Source organism: Sturnus vulgaris, chromosome 15, assembly GCF_052056855.1.
Source record: "Sturnus vulgaris isolate bStuVul1 chromosome 15, bStuVul1.hap1, whole genome shotgun sequence".
Classification (NCBI taxonomy): Eukaryota; Metazoa; Chordata; class Aves; order Passeriformes; family Sturnidae; genus Sturnus; species Sturnus vulgaris.
In genome coordinates, this window is record NC_142257.1 from 17,672,911 (window position 1) to 17,689,606 (window position 16,696).

Genomic DNA, 16,696 nt, shown 5'->3' on the forward strand with positions numbered 1-16,696 from the left:
CGTGACTGCGCGGGAGGCCGCGCTTTACGGCGCCGCGCGACAGTTCCCGGTGCTGTGCCCTCAGCTCGCCATGGCGTCGGGCAGCGGGGTAGGTGCTGCCGCCGGGGCTGCCCTCGGGGCCGGGGCTGCCCTCGGAGTGTGGGCTGCCGCCCGCTCGGCCGTCCCCGCTGCCCGTACCGGGCTTGGCAGGGCCGGGGGCACGGTCCCGCCGCGCCGCGTTTGGGGCCGCTGCCAGGCCGCGGGATGAGGGATGTGGCGGGGCCGGGGGTGCCGCGGTGGGCGGGTGTGTATGTGTGGGGTGGGAGGGGGCTCATCCCTGCTCTTTACACCTCTGTGTGTGGGCGGTGAGAGGTTGGGGTTCTCTTGAGACGCCCCGATACTTTCAGGGCTGGAAGTGGGGTGGCCCCACCGCGATCCCAGCGAAGTCGTGGAGTCACCGTCCCTGGAGGTGTTTAAGGACCCGACAGAACGTGACGCTCTGTGTCCTGGTCTAGTTCACATGGTGGTGTTGGGTCACAGGTTGGACTCGATGATCTCAGAGGACTTTTCCAATCGCAGTGGTTCTGTGATCTTCCCATCCTAGGGCCAGAGCTCCGCCTGTCCCAGCCAGGGAGCAGGAGGAGACTGAGCTGCCTCAGCCTCCGGGGTGGGGGTGCCCTGGGAGGGACCCCCACCCGTCTGCAGGGGCTGGGCGATGGCTCATGCAGGCTCCTTCCCTTCCCTCCCCAGAGAAAGGGCTGCCTTTTTCCTGTCCTGATGGAGAAACATCTCTGCAACTCCCAGACAGGAGGGCGCAGCCAAGTGTGGGTTGGGCCCAGACAACCTTTCTGAGAGAAACAGACTCAAAAGTTGCAGTAGGGGAGGTTTAGATTGGAAATCAGGAGGGATTTTTTTCCCAGAAGGGGCTCTCGAGGGAGGTGGTGGAGTCACCATCCTTGGAAGTGTTCAGGGTACGACTGGATGTGTCACTCAGTTCTCTGGACTCGGTAACAAGGTGGGGATCTGTCACAGCTTGGATTTGATGGTTTTGGAGGTTTTTTTCAACCTAAATGATTCTGTGAGTGTTAAAATAGGATGGGTAAGGTAGATGCTGCAGGTGTAGGCTGTAGGTGAAGAGCCAGGCTGTTTGAGCACCTCCAGTGACATCCTAAAGCTGTCAGCAGCACGGGGACTGTGTTTTTGAGGGGTTTCAGCCCATCTTTCCTTCCTTGAAGCCACTTACTGAGAAGTGAGGCGCTGGCACTGCCCAGAGAAGCTGTGGCTGCCCCATCCCTTGAAATGTTCAAGGTCAGATTGAATGGGGCTTGGAGCAAGCTGGGATAGTGAAAGGTGTCCCTGCCCTAGGCAGGGAGGTGGGACTGGCTCATCTTCAAGGTTCCTTCCAATCCAAACCATTCCAGGATTGATTCCATGAAGTGGGGGAGGTCAGGAGCAGGATGTCTGCCTGTGGTTTTTGTCAGCTGAGGCTGTTGGGTTGAGCCTGGCTGGAGACTCCTGTGTTGTTTAACAGGCTTTGGTGCTGGTACTGGGCACATCTGTTGTCCACCTCCAAAGGGAACAGGAGATTGTGGGGCACTTCTGGTTATTAATATTTGTTATTAATTTGGGAAGTATTCTCTGTCACCCAAAACAGTTCTGAGATGAAGATTTTGGGGGCTTGCAGCCCCCTTGCCACCACCAGAGCAATTCAGAAACATCCCTTCAAATATTGTCCAGCTAAGATCTTGTCACGCAGTTTAGTTTAATTTCTTTCCCCACGCCTGGATGAGGCAGATTGGTAAAAGCTGCAAAAGACTCTTTTCCTTTTATTGCAACAGAAGAGAGAAGCAGCTAATAAACCTCCCCCTCTGCAGGCTCCCACCAGCTACAATTTGTGATAATGCCTGGCATGCAGGAGAGTCTGGAAAATACCCCCAAACGTTAATTTACACTCAGTGATATTTTCTTTTCTTTTGCTTAGGGTGGTTAATAAAACCTGTTACGACATCCTTAAAGTGCTTAAGAAGCTCTGGGAATAAATGAGAATTTTTCTACGCCTCCCCAAGGCATTTTCATCCCTATCAGTAGTTGTTCGTTCCATTTGAAGGATTGCCAGAGGAGAGAACTTTAAATGGCTGTGCTGCTGCTGTAGCTCCAAATGGGATTTGTGTCCTTTGGATTGTGATTGGATTCTTGATTTGGCTGAACGGAGAAGGCGGTGGGGTGTGTGTGGAGGGGGTCCTTCTCCCCCAGAGGTGTTTTTAAATACATCTTGTCCTTTCTTTAATGTGAAACTGAGAGGCTCTCCCTGCCATGCTGAGGGAAATGCAGCTCTATCCAAAAGGGAGTTATCTGCTCGGGAAATTCAGGAAGTGGCTGAGTGAAACTGTGACTGATCCCAGGTGCAGGGGCCCGAGCTGCAGATGGGGCAAATACTGGGAAGAGCTTGAGCTGGGTTGGTCAGAGTGGATGTGAGTGGAATAGGAATTCTTGTCTGATCATTTCTGCCCTCAGCAGTGGGGACTGAGTGAAATCTACCCAAAACAAGTATTCTTTGTATTCTTCAATGACAGCTTCATTTGAACTGACAGCTTCATGCCACATGCTGTGTCCAGCTCCAGGGCCCCAGCATAGGAAAGACATGGACCTGTTGGAGTGAGCTCAGAGGAGGCCATGGAAATGCTCCAGGGGCTGCTGTCCCTCTGTTGTGGACACAGAGAGCTGGGGCTGTTCAGCCTGAACACCCATCTCTGTCCAGAGAGACCTTAGAGCACCTTCCAGTGCCTAAAGGGGCTCCAAGAGAGCTGGAGAAGGACTTGGAACAAGGGCATGGAGTGACAGGACAGGGGGGAATGGCTTCCCGTGGCTAGAGGGCAGGGTTAGATTGAGTACTGGGAAGAAATTCTTCTCTGTGATGGTGGTGAGGCCCTGGCACAGGTTGCCCAGAGAAGCTGTGGCTGTTCCATCCCTGAAAGTGTTCAAGGCCAGGTTGGATGGGGCTTGGAGCAACCTGGGACAGTGGAAAATGTCCCTGCCTGTGGTAAAGGATGTGGAACAAGATGATCTTTAGGGTCCCTTCAACCCAAACCATTCCAGGATTCTATTAAACTATTCTGTCACTGTCAGATAGTTCTGTGGAGCTCCCAAAGGTCCAGCATGCCTTGTTTCTGCCCTTCCCTATGTGAAACTGCAGGAGCAGGACAGCAAAACCTGTGGATTTTGTACAGGTGCTTCTCTGGTACCTGCAAGATAGGATTTCAGAGCTTGTTCTGGCTTGCTTGTACATGTGCTCACTTGGTAATCCCACACTGTGCCTGTGATTTCATGTCAAGCTCAGCACTTTGATGCCTGCAACACGTAGACACTGCTGAGAGCAGACAGGCACAGCCTTCCCTGCTCCTGCAGTGTAATCAAACTCTCTACCTTGGGCTGTGTTTTTCAGCTTCATTGTCAGACATTGCAGCTTGGATTCTTTTGACTTCTGGAAGAAGGAGGTGTAATCCTACTGCTGTTTGTCAGGGGGCATTTCCCAGGTCTGAGATCCATCAGTTTCAATCCCATTTGAGTCTGATTTTCAAGGCAGAAGCCTGGATGATCGTCTCAGGAGCTGTTAAGATCAACTCATTTCTTCTTTTAGTGCTCTGAAATTATTCTAGTAGTAGCCAGAGGCATGCTGAGAGTGATTATCTTAAACCACATCCGTAATTCCTGGATGGAGAGCAGAGGACAGGGGGATATAATATAATTCTCCTAATTTGCTGCACTAGCCTCACAGGCTGAGTGATTTTACCTCTTTACCCCCTCAGAGGTGATCTGACTGTATAATAAATGTTCATGAACTTTGTTTTCCTCCCAGACCAAGAACCTGGACTTCCGTCGCAAGTGGGACAAGGATGAGTATGAGAAACTCGCGGAGAAGCGGCTCACAGAGGAGAGAGAAAAGAAAGATGGTGAGTGGTGTGCTGGCTCCAGGCAAGCTGTGCTGGATTGGCAGTGAAGCTCCCAAACCCTTGGAATTTGGGAGGGAGAGAGTAGTGAGAAGTTAAACCCCAGAGGGAAAGAGCTGGCTTGCTCCTACCCTTTCTCCTTTGTTTGCCACTGAGTGTATTTTTTTGACAAAAGAAATCACTGAGAACCTTTCCAGGGGCTGGCTCTTCTTTGGGGAAGGAGGGAAACAGTTGCTGGAAACAAGATCTCAGAATATGACTCAAGTCAGAGATGTACCTGGTTCTAATAGCCAGGAAACTGTGAGGAAGAAATCATATCCTTTACTGCTTTAAAAACAAAGGTGCATTTTCTGCATGGATCAGGTAGTCCCAGATACCCAGCAGGCCCCTCTGTACCGAGGGGGAATATGAAATCCAACATGTCAAGCTTGACCTTTGTTTATATTTTAGGCAAACCAGCTCAGCCTGTCAAAAGGGAACTTCTGCGGCACCGGGACTACAAAGTGGACCTGGAATCCAAGCTGGGGAAAACCATTGTCATCACCAAAACTACCCCTCAGTCAGAGATGGGAGGGTAGGTTGTGGTCTTACTGAAGTCTGAGTCATGCTGGTTAGACTGGGACGCTGTGACACAGCAGAGACCCCACACAGGGCACCAGGAGCTGCTGTCCTGTGTTTGGAGCCTGGGATGGTGGGGCTGCATTTTCCTACACCTAAACTGTGTCTACTGGGGTAACATTTGGAAGAGAGCCAGCAGGCTGAGCCCCTTTGGACATTATTTCTTGGTATCAGTGTTGTCCACCTGTAGGACCAGCAGAGGCAGATCTCTGCTGCCTGCTTGGGTGTCTTTAACCAGGCCTGCTTGCACTGAGACCAGGACTGCTGCTGATTTGGGTATCTGTGCACTGGGAATGGGAGAAACATCCAGGCAGTTGTTCTTAGGAATGGTGTTTGGCCACTGTACAAACTGTGTTCCACCAAAGTCTGAAAGGGTTCTGAGCGCACCCTAAGCCATCAAAAGCATGAAAAGAATGTGTTGAGTTTGTGTCACCTCAGGAGTGAACCCATTAGTGTCTCTCTGGGCAGTAGTGCCAGGGAGAAGTGCAGTCCTAACCAGCATCCAGGGATGGCAGTTCAGCCCCTGGCTGGACTTTTGCAGCAGCTCTTAAGATGGGCAGAAAGCACTGCTGTGCTCATCAGGGAGTTGCACTGTGAGGTGATAGGGATGGTAGCACTTACCTTGCAGCCAGGTGAGAGGCTGTGGAATGGACACCTGGGCTTGCTGCCCTGGGGCAGGTCAGGCTGTGTCACAGATGCTGTGGCTGGTATCTTGCAGAGCAGCTCAGAATTTGGTTTCTGTCATGTCAGAGGGGTGTCACTATAAGGGTTGCTACCTTCCCTGGGTCCCTCTTTTTTGGAGAAGTGTCCTGTATCCCCAGTGACATGCAGATTGTCTCAAATAGCTGCTCTGTGGGTTGAGCTTTGTGCCATGCTTTGGGGTTCATTTTTTCTGTCTCTCCTGACAGGTATTACTGTAATGTATGTGACTGTGTGGTGAAAGATTCCATCAACTTCTTGGATCACATCAATGGCAAGAAACGTAAGGACCATTTCTTTGCCTTATTGGGGGGTTGGTTGAGTTGGAGGGTCTTTTCCTTTTGTGCATCACCCATGTCTGAGGCCTGAACACTTAGCCATGGATCAGGGAGCTTAGGAGATCAGAATGTAGAAGCTCGCCATGAGAGCTGCCCTTATTCTCCTGACACCTTCCAGAGTGCTGGACCACTTTCATGGAATAAGCCCATCAGAAGCAGTGATTGCTGTACTCTGGTTGGTGAACGTATTTTCCCCATCCATCATGTCAAGGCTGTGAGAAACCCAGGGTCAGAAAATTCCACAATAGTTTGGGTCATCTAGTCTATCCTCCAAATAATGATGTCTCCTCTGTAAATCTGGAGAGAGGCTTTTTAGAGCACTGAAACTGTAAAGAAGTACTTAGATAAGTAAAAGTCTGGGACTGGCCCATTTTTGGATCAGAAACTTCTCTTTGTAGAAGTTGAATATGAAGCTCAGAACTGGCTGATGCCTGAGCTCCAGAGTATGGGTCTGGACTGCCTTCATTGATCTGACTGTGGATATTGCTTCTCTATTCAGAGAGTGGGGAGTGTAGAGAAAGTAAAGGAGCAGCAGCACAAACTCACACACTTTGCATGTTGTTCCTGCTCACAAAGGTGTTTTTGGCTCCTTGTGGAAGTCAGAAAATCACTCCTTTACAAAAAGGCAGGGATGTGTGTGCTCTGGACCTGCACACGGGGCTGTTTGAGAACAGGAGGTTCAGAAGAAACCTGAGGGCTGTTTCTCTGTAGCTCAGAAAAGAAAACACAGTGTTATAAAAACCTGTGCTTTTATGTGAATGGGAGGAAGGTGCAGACGTGCCTTGTTTGACACGTTGGGAGATGAGCAAGGAGTTCATATGAAAGAATCTGGAATCAAAAATCCTGGCATGGCTGTGTGGATGGGCATGAGTTGTAGGGTTGAGCTGGGATTGGAATGTAGCTCGTATCACAGTACCCTACTATGGATATGTCTGAGAACTTTTAAACCAGTCAGTAAGTCTGGCTCAAACATGTTTGTTCTTGGCAGCCCTTTTAATTCCTAGTGTGTAGTTTAAGCTTCCAAGTGCTGCTGCATCCCTGGGACAAACCTGTGCAGGGCTGCTGGAGTGAACAGGCTGTTTGGATCCACTTGGGAATGTGGGTTGGAGGCATTTCTGGGGGTGGCTCTGTCAGCACAGGCTTATCCACAAGTGAAAAACTGTGACTCTGCTCTGAAGAGCCACTGAATCAGAAGCCTGCCTTTATATTCTCTGCTTAGCTAGGAATGTCCTGTGTAATCAGATCTCTGAGTGCCACTCATGTCTTGTTTAGCATTGCCCACAGCTGAGAGATGCCAGCCTGTCAGTTTTATTCTGGATCCTTTTTCAACACTCCAACTCCTTTTTATTCCACTAGTCCAAGATTAAATTTCCTGAAGCAGCAGAGCACCAACATGATGGGGACTATCCAAATAAGGAACCTTTAAAGAATAGTCTTTAAAGAATACTACAAGTAGTATTTGGACTGCTATGGGCACTGTTTGTGTGGGTTATGGTATCCCCCTAAAGCCCACCTTTCCAACCTAAGAAATCCTTAGTCTAGCTCTAGAAGGTGCTTTGAGGGGGGTGACAGGCAGGAAGGTGGTGCTGTGCTGTGCTGTTTAAATTGGGATCAGGGATGGAGACGTTGTGCAAAACCCTGAAGTGTTGCTGAACACTGATTGCACCCGTGTTCTCCAGACCAGAGGAATCTGGGCATGTCCATGCGGGTGGAGCGTTCCACACTGGACCAGGTGAAGAAACGCTTTGAGGTGAACAAGAAGAAAATGGAGGAGAAGCAGAAGGATTATGACTTTGAGGAGAGGATGAAAGAACTCCGTGAGGAGGTGAGTCTGAGCAACAACTGAGGAAGCAAAGCTCCCCAGAAATATGTTTTGGGAGGAAATCAACCCTGGTTCCTGCTCTTGTTCCTCAGAAGTATTGTTCTTGGTAGCATGGGCTTCTCATCTGCTCCTGTGAGTGGGGGTTTGTTCTTCTGCTTTTGAGAAGTTTGTATTGCTGTCCCTGGAAACCCTTTCCCCCTCTTTCTGTGTGAGAATAACTTCAGATGGTTCAGATTTCCACTGAGAACAAGTCCATTTTTTGTCTCCCACTAGTTGCATTGGAACTTGTGTGGTCTGGTAGTGCACTACATCTCCATCTCCATCCATTATCTTCCACAGCTCTTAGGATTGCTGGAATCCCCTTCCACAGGGCATTTGCTTCTGTGTGGCCTCCTTGAGTGTAGAAGGGCTTTGTGAGCAGCGTGCTGTTGTGCAAGATGTGTGAGGAGGTGATAAAAGACAGCAGATTTCTCTCAAACTGGGGCTTAGGTGTTAGTAAACCTGAAAATTAATTATTTGAGGACACAACAAAGTTCTGACAGCTGAGAAGCTTCTATGGGTGTTTCTTCTCTATCAGCAACCACGTAACCCAAAGTTAAAAATCACTGCCTATTTGGGTCTCCCTTTGCCTCACCAAAGGGAGCTCTTTGGGGTGCTCACAGAGCAGCCCCGTGCTCTGCTCTCTGTGAGCAGGCTGTGGTGCTGCTGAGCCCCATCTGTTTGGAGGGTAGGAGGGAGGTGCCCCAGCAGCACAGGGAGTGCTGTGGGTTGAAAAGCTGCTTGCAGTCAATGGATGGCAAGAAAGAAATCAGCAGCAACTCCTGGAATAGCTTTCTCCAGGACATGGCTGTGTTCAGGAGCACAGTGGACGGTGAGAATGGTGGGAGCAGTTGCTAAGTTGGGAGCTGAAGCCATGCTTTGGTGTCACCCAGTACAAACCTGGCTCTGTTCCAGGGCTCGTGATCCTCACAGAGCAAAACACTTTGATTAGAGCAGCGCAAACTCTTTGATGCCAAAACCCCCCTCAAAGCCGCTCAGAGCTTCGGCTTCTGTTGCAGTGAGCAGCTGTCACTCTGCCAGGCTGAGAGCCAGCAGGCATCACCATCACTGGCATGGAGCAGTGGACAAGGGAATGGCCTCCTGCTTTCAAACCAGCTCCTTCTTGTCTCAGCCTTGATTCCAGACAAAACTTGTGATGTTTGCTCAGAAGAGAGAGTTTGATAGTGTTTCATTTTGTCTCTGTGTGTGTGTGGCTCTGCTCTTGGCCTGGGAAGTGGGGTGGTCTGGATTCACTGGTGAACTTCCTCCTTGAAGACTGCAGGCCAGGATTTCTGCTCTTTGTTTATTTCCTCAGGCACAGCTTGGCTACTGTGGGCAAGATTTGTGTTAATTGTGCAGTACCTGGTGTCTCAAAACTCCATCAGCTCAGGAGGTGCAAATTATTTTGCTGTTGTGTCCCTTGCTGCAGGAGGAGAAGGCCAAAGCCTACAAGAAGGAGAAGCAGAGAGAGAAGAAGAGGCGGGCGGAGGAAGATTTGACCTTTGAAGAGGATGATGAAATGGCAGCTGTGATGGGTTTCTCTGGTTTTGGCTCAACCAAAAAGAGCCACTGAGCAGCTCTGGACTCTCCTCTTTCTCTAAACAGCTTGTTTTTACCCAGGGAACTCTGGATAACTCTTCAAAGACTTGATTGAGGACTTGTATGTAAATCTCCCAGTAGAAGTTGGCTGGAAGAGTTGAAAAGCGATTCCATGCTCTACCTGTGCTGCAGATCAAGCTCTGTCTCTCATTAGCTTCCCTTCTCCTTGTGTGTCCTAGATCTGGCTGCTCAGCTGCTCTGTGGCCGTGTGTGTGCAGGGAAGTGCTCTGTTGGGTACATTTTTTTGTCAATAAAGTGCACATTCTGCACAGGTGGCCTGGTTCAGGATTAATCTAGTTGTCAACCAGGCCCTACTTGTCACCCAAGCTGTGTTTGAGATACTGGGAGGGATTCAGTTGCTTTTAGGTTCATAATGAAGGAAATGTGCCACAGCAAGTAGTGTGAGAGGTGCATCTTTATGGTTTGTGCTGAGCAGAGCTGGTGGCTGCATGGAGTCTGGGTTGCTGAAACTTTCCTGTTTGTTTTATCTGCAAGGGAGACTTCCCTCTTTTTCTTTGTGTTTTATCCCATAATTTCAGTATCGTTAAGGTAGGGGAGAAATTTCTCCCCATGACTGGTCTAGGATAGAGCCAATGAAAGAAAGGTGTGTACAATTTGCCAGAAATAAATGGAACGTTTTAATTGGCCCTTTGGTGGGGGTTTGATGCCTTCTTTATTTTGAGAGCTTCTGTTTCCCACGGAGAAGAGCTGCTGGTGTCTCTCAGCAGCACAGAGCTGGGGTGGCCTTCTGGGGACCCCAATGGTGGCAGAGGAGAGGTGTGTGCCCTCCCCTCCTGGCTCACTCCCAGCTGCCCTAGACAGGCCATTGCCATCAGTCTTGGCTTTTTTAAGTAATTCTGGAGATGGGTGTAAGAATATGGAAGGGGAAGGGAGTTCAGGGCTGGGGACCTTCATTCCCATCAGGCAATCCAAGACAGGCTGGGCTGTGTTCCAGATTTTACCAGCCTTAGTATATTAAGGGCCATTTTTTTCCTGTCTACTGGCTGTCAGTGTCTTTTCACCTCTGCCTTCCCCTAAATCCACTTCATTTCTGCTTTTATTTACCTCAGTCAAACCTTGTGTGACTCATTTCCGTCTGCAGTTAGGATTTATATTTTGCATGGCTGGGTTTTCGTAGCTCTGTCTCGCTCTCCTCTCTCTTTTTATGTATATTGATGAAATCCTTGTGCTTGCCCTTCTCCGTGCTCGTATGAAATTTCCAGCCTGGGGAAGGCTGCAGTGTTTAGCCTGCTCTTTCTAATACATCTAGAACAAATCCTGTAATGTTGTGCTGCTGTTTTAATTCCTTAATCTTAGCCTGCTGACAGCTTCATTGCCTCAGGTCTTTCCGCTTCAATTCAGATTATAATCCCCGTTGAAGATGCTATTGAAATGATATATAGCCAGTCAGATACAGCTGTCCTTGGAGGTTTGACCCTTTTAACTTGGCAATCCTTTGACTTTGGCTCTCTGAGCACACGGGCTGGGAGGGCAACTTTCATTCCAGCCACGTTCCTAGCGCTGTTCAGGCTGCAGCACGTGGCTCCGGCTGAATGGGAGAGCGGAGACGCTCGCGCCTCTGTGCCCTCCGGGATGCAAAAGGGATGCTGCTGTGGTTTCATACACATTAAAAGTTTAGGATGTTTCAGAGAAGATTTAGCAGCAGCCATTTTATTCCAGCCACCAGCTTTGCAGACATCCAGCCCCTCAATGCAGTTGGTGCTGCTGAGAAGGGGGCAGAGGCTGCCCCACACCCCCCATCTTTTCCAGCTTGTGACCTTGGAGCCAGTGACAGCTGTCTTGGTTTGCCCACGGTGTGTCCCGATCTTCTTGTCCATCCTGGCACACCCAAGGGGCGAGGTGTGAAATGAGCAGCCCCACAGAAACCTTCCTGGGGTGGTGGTGAGGTTTGCACAGCCTCCTGCTGCTGTGCCTTGCCCGTGTCCCTGCAAGACAGGGAGGAAATCCCTCCACAGTGCAGTGCTCTCAATAAAGAGATTCCTCTTTGGTGTAAAGCCTGTCATCCCCAAGCCCATCCCGAGGCCACCTGCACCCTGGGGGGCCAAAGCCCCAGCCCCAGCTCCCCATGCTGGGGCTGCTGGCGCCGGGGGAGTGCAGCTCTTTGTCTCGGCAGCTTGCTGGGAGCAGTGGTGTGTGCAGCAGCAGATACAAGCTCCTGCTGGATTCCCAGCAGCGGGAGCTGCCTCTAGCCAAGGATGAAAAGCTGGTTTCATGGGAGGAAATAATATTTAGAGAAGAGACAGATAACATTCCCTGTACCAGCTATGTTAACCCTTTGCTCCCACCACTGCTTAGTGAGGTGTTAACCCTTGTCTCTCGGCCCCCAGTGCTGGGGCAGTGGTTCTCCATGACTCCTTGTTAGCATTTGCTATCTCCATGTTGAATTTAAGGTGCTGGATGTACCAAGGAGGGTCAGGACTTGAAGTTTTACTTGGAGAGAGAGAAGACCCGGGTCTGCAGCTCCCTTTCTTCTCCTCCCCAGTGAACAAGGCTGGGGTGCTCTATCCCTACTGGTTCTCATTAGCTCTTCCACAAGTTAAAACTGGGGTCTGGTGGAGTCAGTAGAGATGTTTGCATGGTTTGCTCATCCAGGCTGGGATGTTCCTGCCTGCTCTCAATGTGAAAGTGCTGTGAGGTGCCTGAAGCCAACTTGGTGCTTGTTCCCAGTGCTTGGACAGAGGTGCAAGTTCCTCGTGACCTGTGGTTTGGAGGACCTGGAGGAAGGCTGAGGACTGTGCTCAGCTTGAGCTGGCCCCCTCATCTCCATCCCACTAAATATTGATGGCAGTGTTTGGAGAAGAACTCAGGCATCACAGCAGACTCCAGAAAAAACATAGATCTGTCTTGCCACCTCCACTTCCTCTCTCCCAGACATCTTCCCTGGCCTCATCCTGGGATGAAGGGCTGAGGCCTCATGGAGGGCCTGAGCACAAATACCCGGCTGCTCTTCTTTCTTTCTTTCTTTCCTTCCTTCCTGGGCACCCTGGAAGCTTCTGGGCACTTCCTCAACTCTGCCCTCTCCTGCTGGTCCACCTTCCTCTCACTCTCTACACATTCTGCTTGGGACTAGATGAGCAGCAGCAGCATTCCCACTGTTCCAGTAAATGACTGGGACCAGGGACCTGAAGTGATTCTGGAGAAGGGGTCCCAGACTGGCCCTGTGTGTTACCCTGTCTGGGCTAGTTGAATCGTTCCCTGTGACTTTATTAGCAGAAAGACCTGTTTTTTCAGTGATTTACACCAGTTTTGCATCCTGAAAGATTTAAATGCTTGGCAGGAACTCCAGTCCTCCCACTGCTCAGGCCACAAGCTACAGCTGCCCCAGTTAGGCAGGCATTCCTGCCATTTGCCAGTGTTAAAGCTAAACAACATCCATAGGCAATCCCCCTGGAAATCCTCCCTCCTGTCTGGCTTTGACCTGCTACAGTGGTGCCTGGAATCTGTGCCACCAATCCCTGCCTGTGGAGGCTCCTGGGTCTCCCATCTGTCCCATCAGTGCTGTGGCACCATCCCACACAACTCCAGAGCCAGTATTCCTGTCCCCTCCCAGCTCTGCAGAGACCTTAGGTACTGAGAGTCACTTGGATCAGTCAATGCTTGGCCCAGTCTGGATCCTGTCCTGCCGTCCTTGTGTGGGGACAGCAAGGTGTCCTCAGGGGAGAATCTGATCCGTGCAAGGGCAAAGGTTCAGCTCCTGATTAGAGCTGAGGTTGCTGCAAAAGAGAATCACAGGATCCTGGAATGGTTTGGGTTGGAAGGGACCTTGAAGATCAGCCAGTTCCAACCCCCTGCCATGGGCAGGGACACCTTCCACTGTCCCAGGTTGCTCCAAGCTCCATCCAACCTGGCCTTGAGCACTTCCAGGGATGGAGCAGCCACAGCTTCTCTGGGCATTGGTTGAGAAAGGGGTGGGAGGCAGAGAAGGGCAAGGTGAAGATTTATGGAGGAGAGAATCCCTGGGCTGGGAGGTATTTGGATCCAACTTGGATGCCAGCTTTTGCAAAAAGGGTCAAGCTGGGAGCCAGGGACACCCACAGTGAAGTGGTGCTTGGCCTGGAGACCTTGGCAAGTTGGGCCATACTCCACACACTCAATTTCTGGGGCTGAGCCAGCTCAGACCACAGATGGGCCCAAGAGGGAACAAATAGGGCAAGTGAGTGTTCCAAACTGGGAGGAAGGAGACAGCCCCAGTGCCTCCCTCATCCCTGGCAGGTCTGTTGCTGCACCCAGGTTGGAGGGTTGCTGAATAGATGGTTTCTGCTGGGTTCAGTGTGGGGCTCCTGAGCACAAGGGAGGTTTTGCTTTGTCGTAAGTGAAGTACAAAACCATCACCAGCCAGAGAACAAACAGCTCCAGGCTGGAGAGGGAGCAGGGAGAGGGAGATGGGGAGGAGCAGGGGGAGCATGGGGACAGGGCCATCCGCAGGAGGTTTTTCAGGGACTTGTGATCTCAGAGCAAATCTCTGCTGTTGGCTGCACACCAGTGGCACCATTTCACCAACTCATGCGTGCCTCCCCATCGCCAGCTCCGCAGTGCTGAGCGCCTCGGGGGGGTCAGGGCCGCTCTGCGGAGGGCTGCGGGAATATGGTCCCTGCTCGGAGAGCGTGTGATCTGCCAGGCAGCCAGGAGCCCCGGGGACACTGCCATGCCTTTGTTCCTCCTTCTCTTTCTTTTCCACCTTCAGATTTTTTTTTCCCCTCTGCTTCCAGCTGCGTATGCAGCGCTCTCCCCCCCCCTCTTTCCACCCACAGTTCCTGTCTTGATTTTCCTTCCCCTCTACAAATATGTGTTCCTTAGGCTCCTTCTCCTCCCTGCCCAGCTCCTCTCATCAGTGTTGCCTTCCCAAACTTCTTTTTTTCCCCCCTTCTCCCTGTTTTCCCACAGGCCCACTTCATTCCTTCCCCTTCCTGCTTCTCTCCCCTTCCCTCCAGCCTCTCGGGCTCCCGTTCACTCACTCCGTCTCCCCTTCTCTGACAGTTTGGGGGAAATCTGTCTGTGTCAACACACAGATTCCATTATTTATTGGCTGAGTGGAGCAGGGTCCTACACTCGTCTGTAATTGTCTCCAGATCAAAGCGGCTGCTGATGGCAGCTTTGCCTTCCCGCAGCAGAACACCACCCCCAGCTTCCAGCTCCCCATCCTCCCGGGGGAGTCGGGTGCGTGTGCGTTGACACCCTCGATGACTGATCTCTCAGACAGAGAGGAAAGAAGTAGGGCTGGTGGGGGAGAAAAGGGAGGCCTGGAGGATCTGCAAAGCTCCCCGGAGGAGATGGGGATGGTGGGGCGTGTCTCAGGGAGACAAAGTCCTTGGCACGGGCCGGGGGACAGTGGGAAGGTAGAGATGGTCCCTATCCTGGGAATATAGACAGAGAAATGAAGTGAAAGAAGGGACAAGGAAGCAGGAAACATCCCCGTATCTGTCCAGGACTGGAAGAATTAGAATTTTAGAAATGGGGAGGGATAAAGGAGAACATTATTTTCATGCCTTTCCTTTCTGAAACCACCAGCCCATCCCAGGGATGTGGGACTTCAACGTGAACTGCAGGCACACAGTTTTTGTTTGGGTGTTGATGCAAGATGTCTGTGGGGAGAGGAAACATCCACTCCTACTTCTGCCCCTTGGCCTCCTCACTGGGGTCTCAGTTTCAACATGAGTGGAAGAGCTGCAGTGGTTTCTCTGCTGGAGGAGGTGAGGTCAATCAGAGCCACTCTTCCTTGACCCATTATTCCCACTTTATCATGATACACTGGGGAACTGGGAATCTTTTGATGCACGTAGATATGTCAACCCCAAAAGACATAGATACCATTAAAAGTCCTGACAGCTTGGTCCCTTCTCACTGCCCAATACATGAAGCTGTCAGGCTCAAGCCATGGCTCTGCATTCCTTCTAACTGTCCAAAGCATTTCCTCCTGGTAACACCTCCCTGGCCCTACCATCCTTTCTCCTCTGGTTTCTCTCTCCACAGAGTTCAGGCAGTTTCGCTTACACTTCTCCGTCAGGTATTGTTCCAAGCCTTAAATCAGTTTTTTAACCTTTCAGAACTTCAGGCACAAGTGTTGTGGGTAATATTCCAACACCAGTCACATTGGTGCCTGAGGAGGAGAGGTGTCACCTCCTCTCTCACAAAGCTCCTGCTCTTCCCCTGGGCAATCATCACACTGTTGCCCACCTTTCTTTCCTGCTCGCTGTTCCTTTGTCCTTCCCAGCAGAAAGCAGACATTCTCTCAGGACATTTTAGGGAAACCCTCTAAGAGGATGCCCACAAAATGAGTAGTCCCAGCCCTCAGGATAATGGGGACACACCCCTTCTTTTCCTTTGGGTCCCAAGTCTCTTACTTCAAGTACAAGACACCAGCCATGAGAACAGCTCCTTTGGCAGCTTGGGTTTGCAAGAAATTCCCCCCCTCCAGAGCAGGAGGGGAGCTTGGCTTCCTGAGCTGCCATTGAAGCAGCTGTGTCCTACAGGGAGTCAGAACTGCCTCCCTCAGAGGCTGAGCAGGACTGGGCCCCATGTCCTGAAAAGGCTCAGAAGGAAGTGACAGCTACAGAGGGTCTGCTCAGAGCTGAGCCTTTCATTTTCCATCTGTCCCAGGTGAAAGGACTGGGAGAGTTGTCCCTATGTGTGGCTGGCCAAGAGAGTCAAATGCCTTCTACCAATAGTGAGCCTTGAGTTGGTCACCTCAGCAACATCTTCTCACCTACAAACCCCCTGGAGCTTCATGAACACATCGTGCCTGGTGCAAAAGTTCTTCCTGCACCACTGCAGAGGAAGAGGAGGGTGGCAAGCAACTCCAGCACCTTGCAGAGCAAAACCCATGGACAAGGACTTCCAATGGGAATAGAGTCCTGGCATCCTTCATTGCTCCATCCACCCCTGGGCATGGTGCCTGGGAAGAGAAGTGGCTCCTGACAAATCTAGGACCTGTGCTGTGGGAGCCTGGGCTCTCTGGGCAGCTCTTTCCCTACTCACCTCTGCTCAGTGACTGGGACTTTCCAAGCTCACAAGGGATTCTTCCTGTCGGGACATCTGGAGGACCCTGGGGCATCCCTACTCAGAACTAGATTCAGCAGCTCAGGAGGATCTCCAGGATGACAATCCCTGCCCCAGTCTGGTCCCTGTGACACTCTCATGGTAAAGATTTTTTCCTTAACAAGAATTTCCTTTCTCCAGCTCATGCTCCTACTTTCTCATCCCATCCCTGTGCACTTCTGAAAGGAGATGGGTATGTGTCATATCTTGCATCCCAGCACACAAGGACAGGCAGAGCGCCCACCAGCCTTGATAAACACGCCAAGACGGCCACCATCCCCTTCAGGGCATGGGTTTTCCTCCCAAGGGAAGGCAGGGAACCAAAGCTTTGGAGTGAAAGGAGCACTGATCAGGGCATCCTGCTGCAGAGAGCATTGTGGCTTCACAGAATCCCCAGCACCTGACCCTACACAAGCAATCCTGGAGTGATTTCCCAGCCGCAGGGGTAGGGCTGCTCTCATTCCCACCAGGAGACCCCCCCCTCTTTCCACTGCGTTTGCCCTCTTGGGCACCACAAACTGTAACTGCTCCCGCTTGGAGCGAGGAGGGAGCAGCGAAGCCACATGCACGGCTGGGCAGACGGGCGCCCTGGGGAGCTG

The 16,696-nt window shown here is 51.2% G+C and overlaps 1 protein-coding gene across 1 annotated transcript; it reads left to right on the plus strand.

The window, feature by feature from the left end:
- The first annotated feature begins 4 nt into the window (after positions 1 to 4).
- Positions 5 to 10,325, plus strand: ZMAT2 (zinc finger matrin-type 2). The gene is made up of 6 exons (XM_014887694.2): positions 5 to 88; positions 3,836 to 3,929; positions 4,377 to 4,500; positions 5,453 to 5,526; positions 7,261 to 7,406; positions 8,872 to 10,325. The coding sequence occupies exons 1-6, from the start codon at positions 71 to 73 to the stop codon at positions 9,013 to 9,015; spliced, it is 600 nt and encodes a 199-aa protein (XP_014743180.1). The 5' UTR covers positions 5 to 70; the 3' UTR covers positions 9,016 to 10,325.
- Positions 10,326 to 16,696: the final 6,371 nt, after the last annotated feature.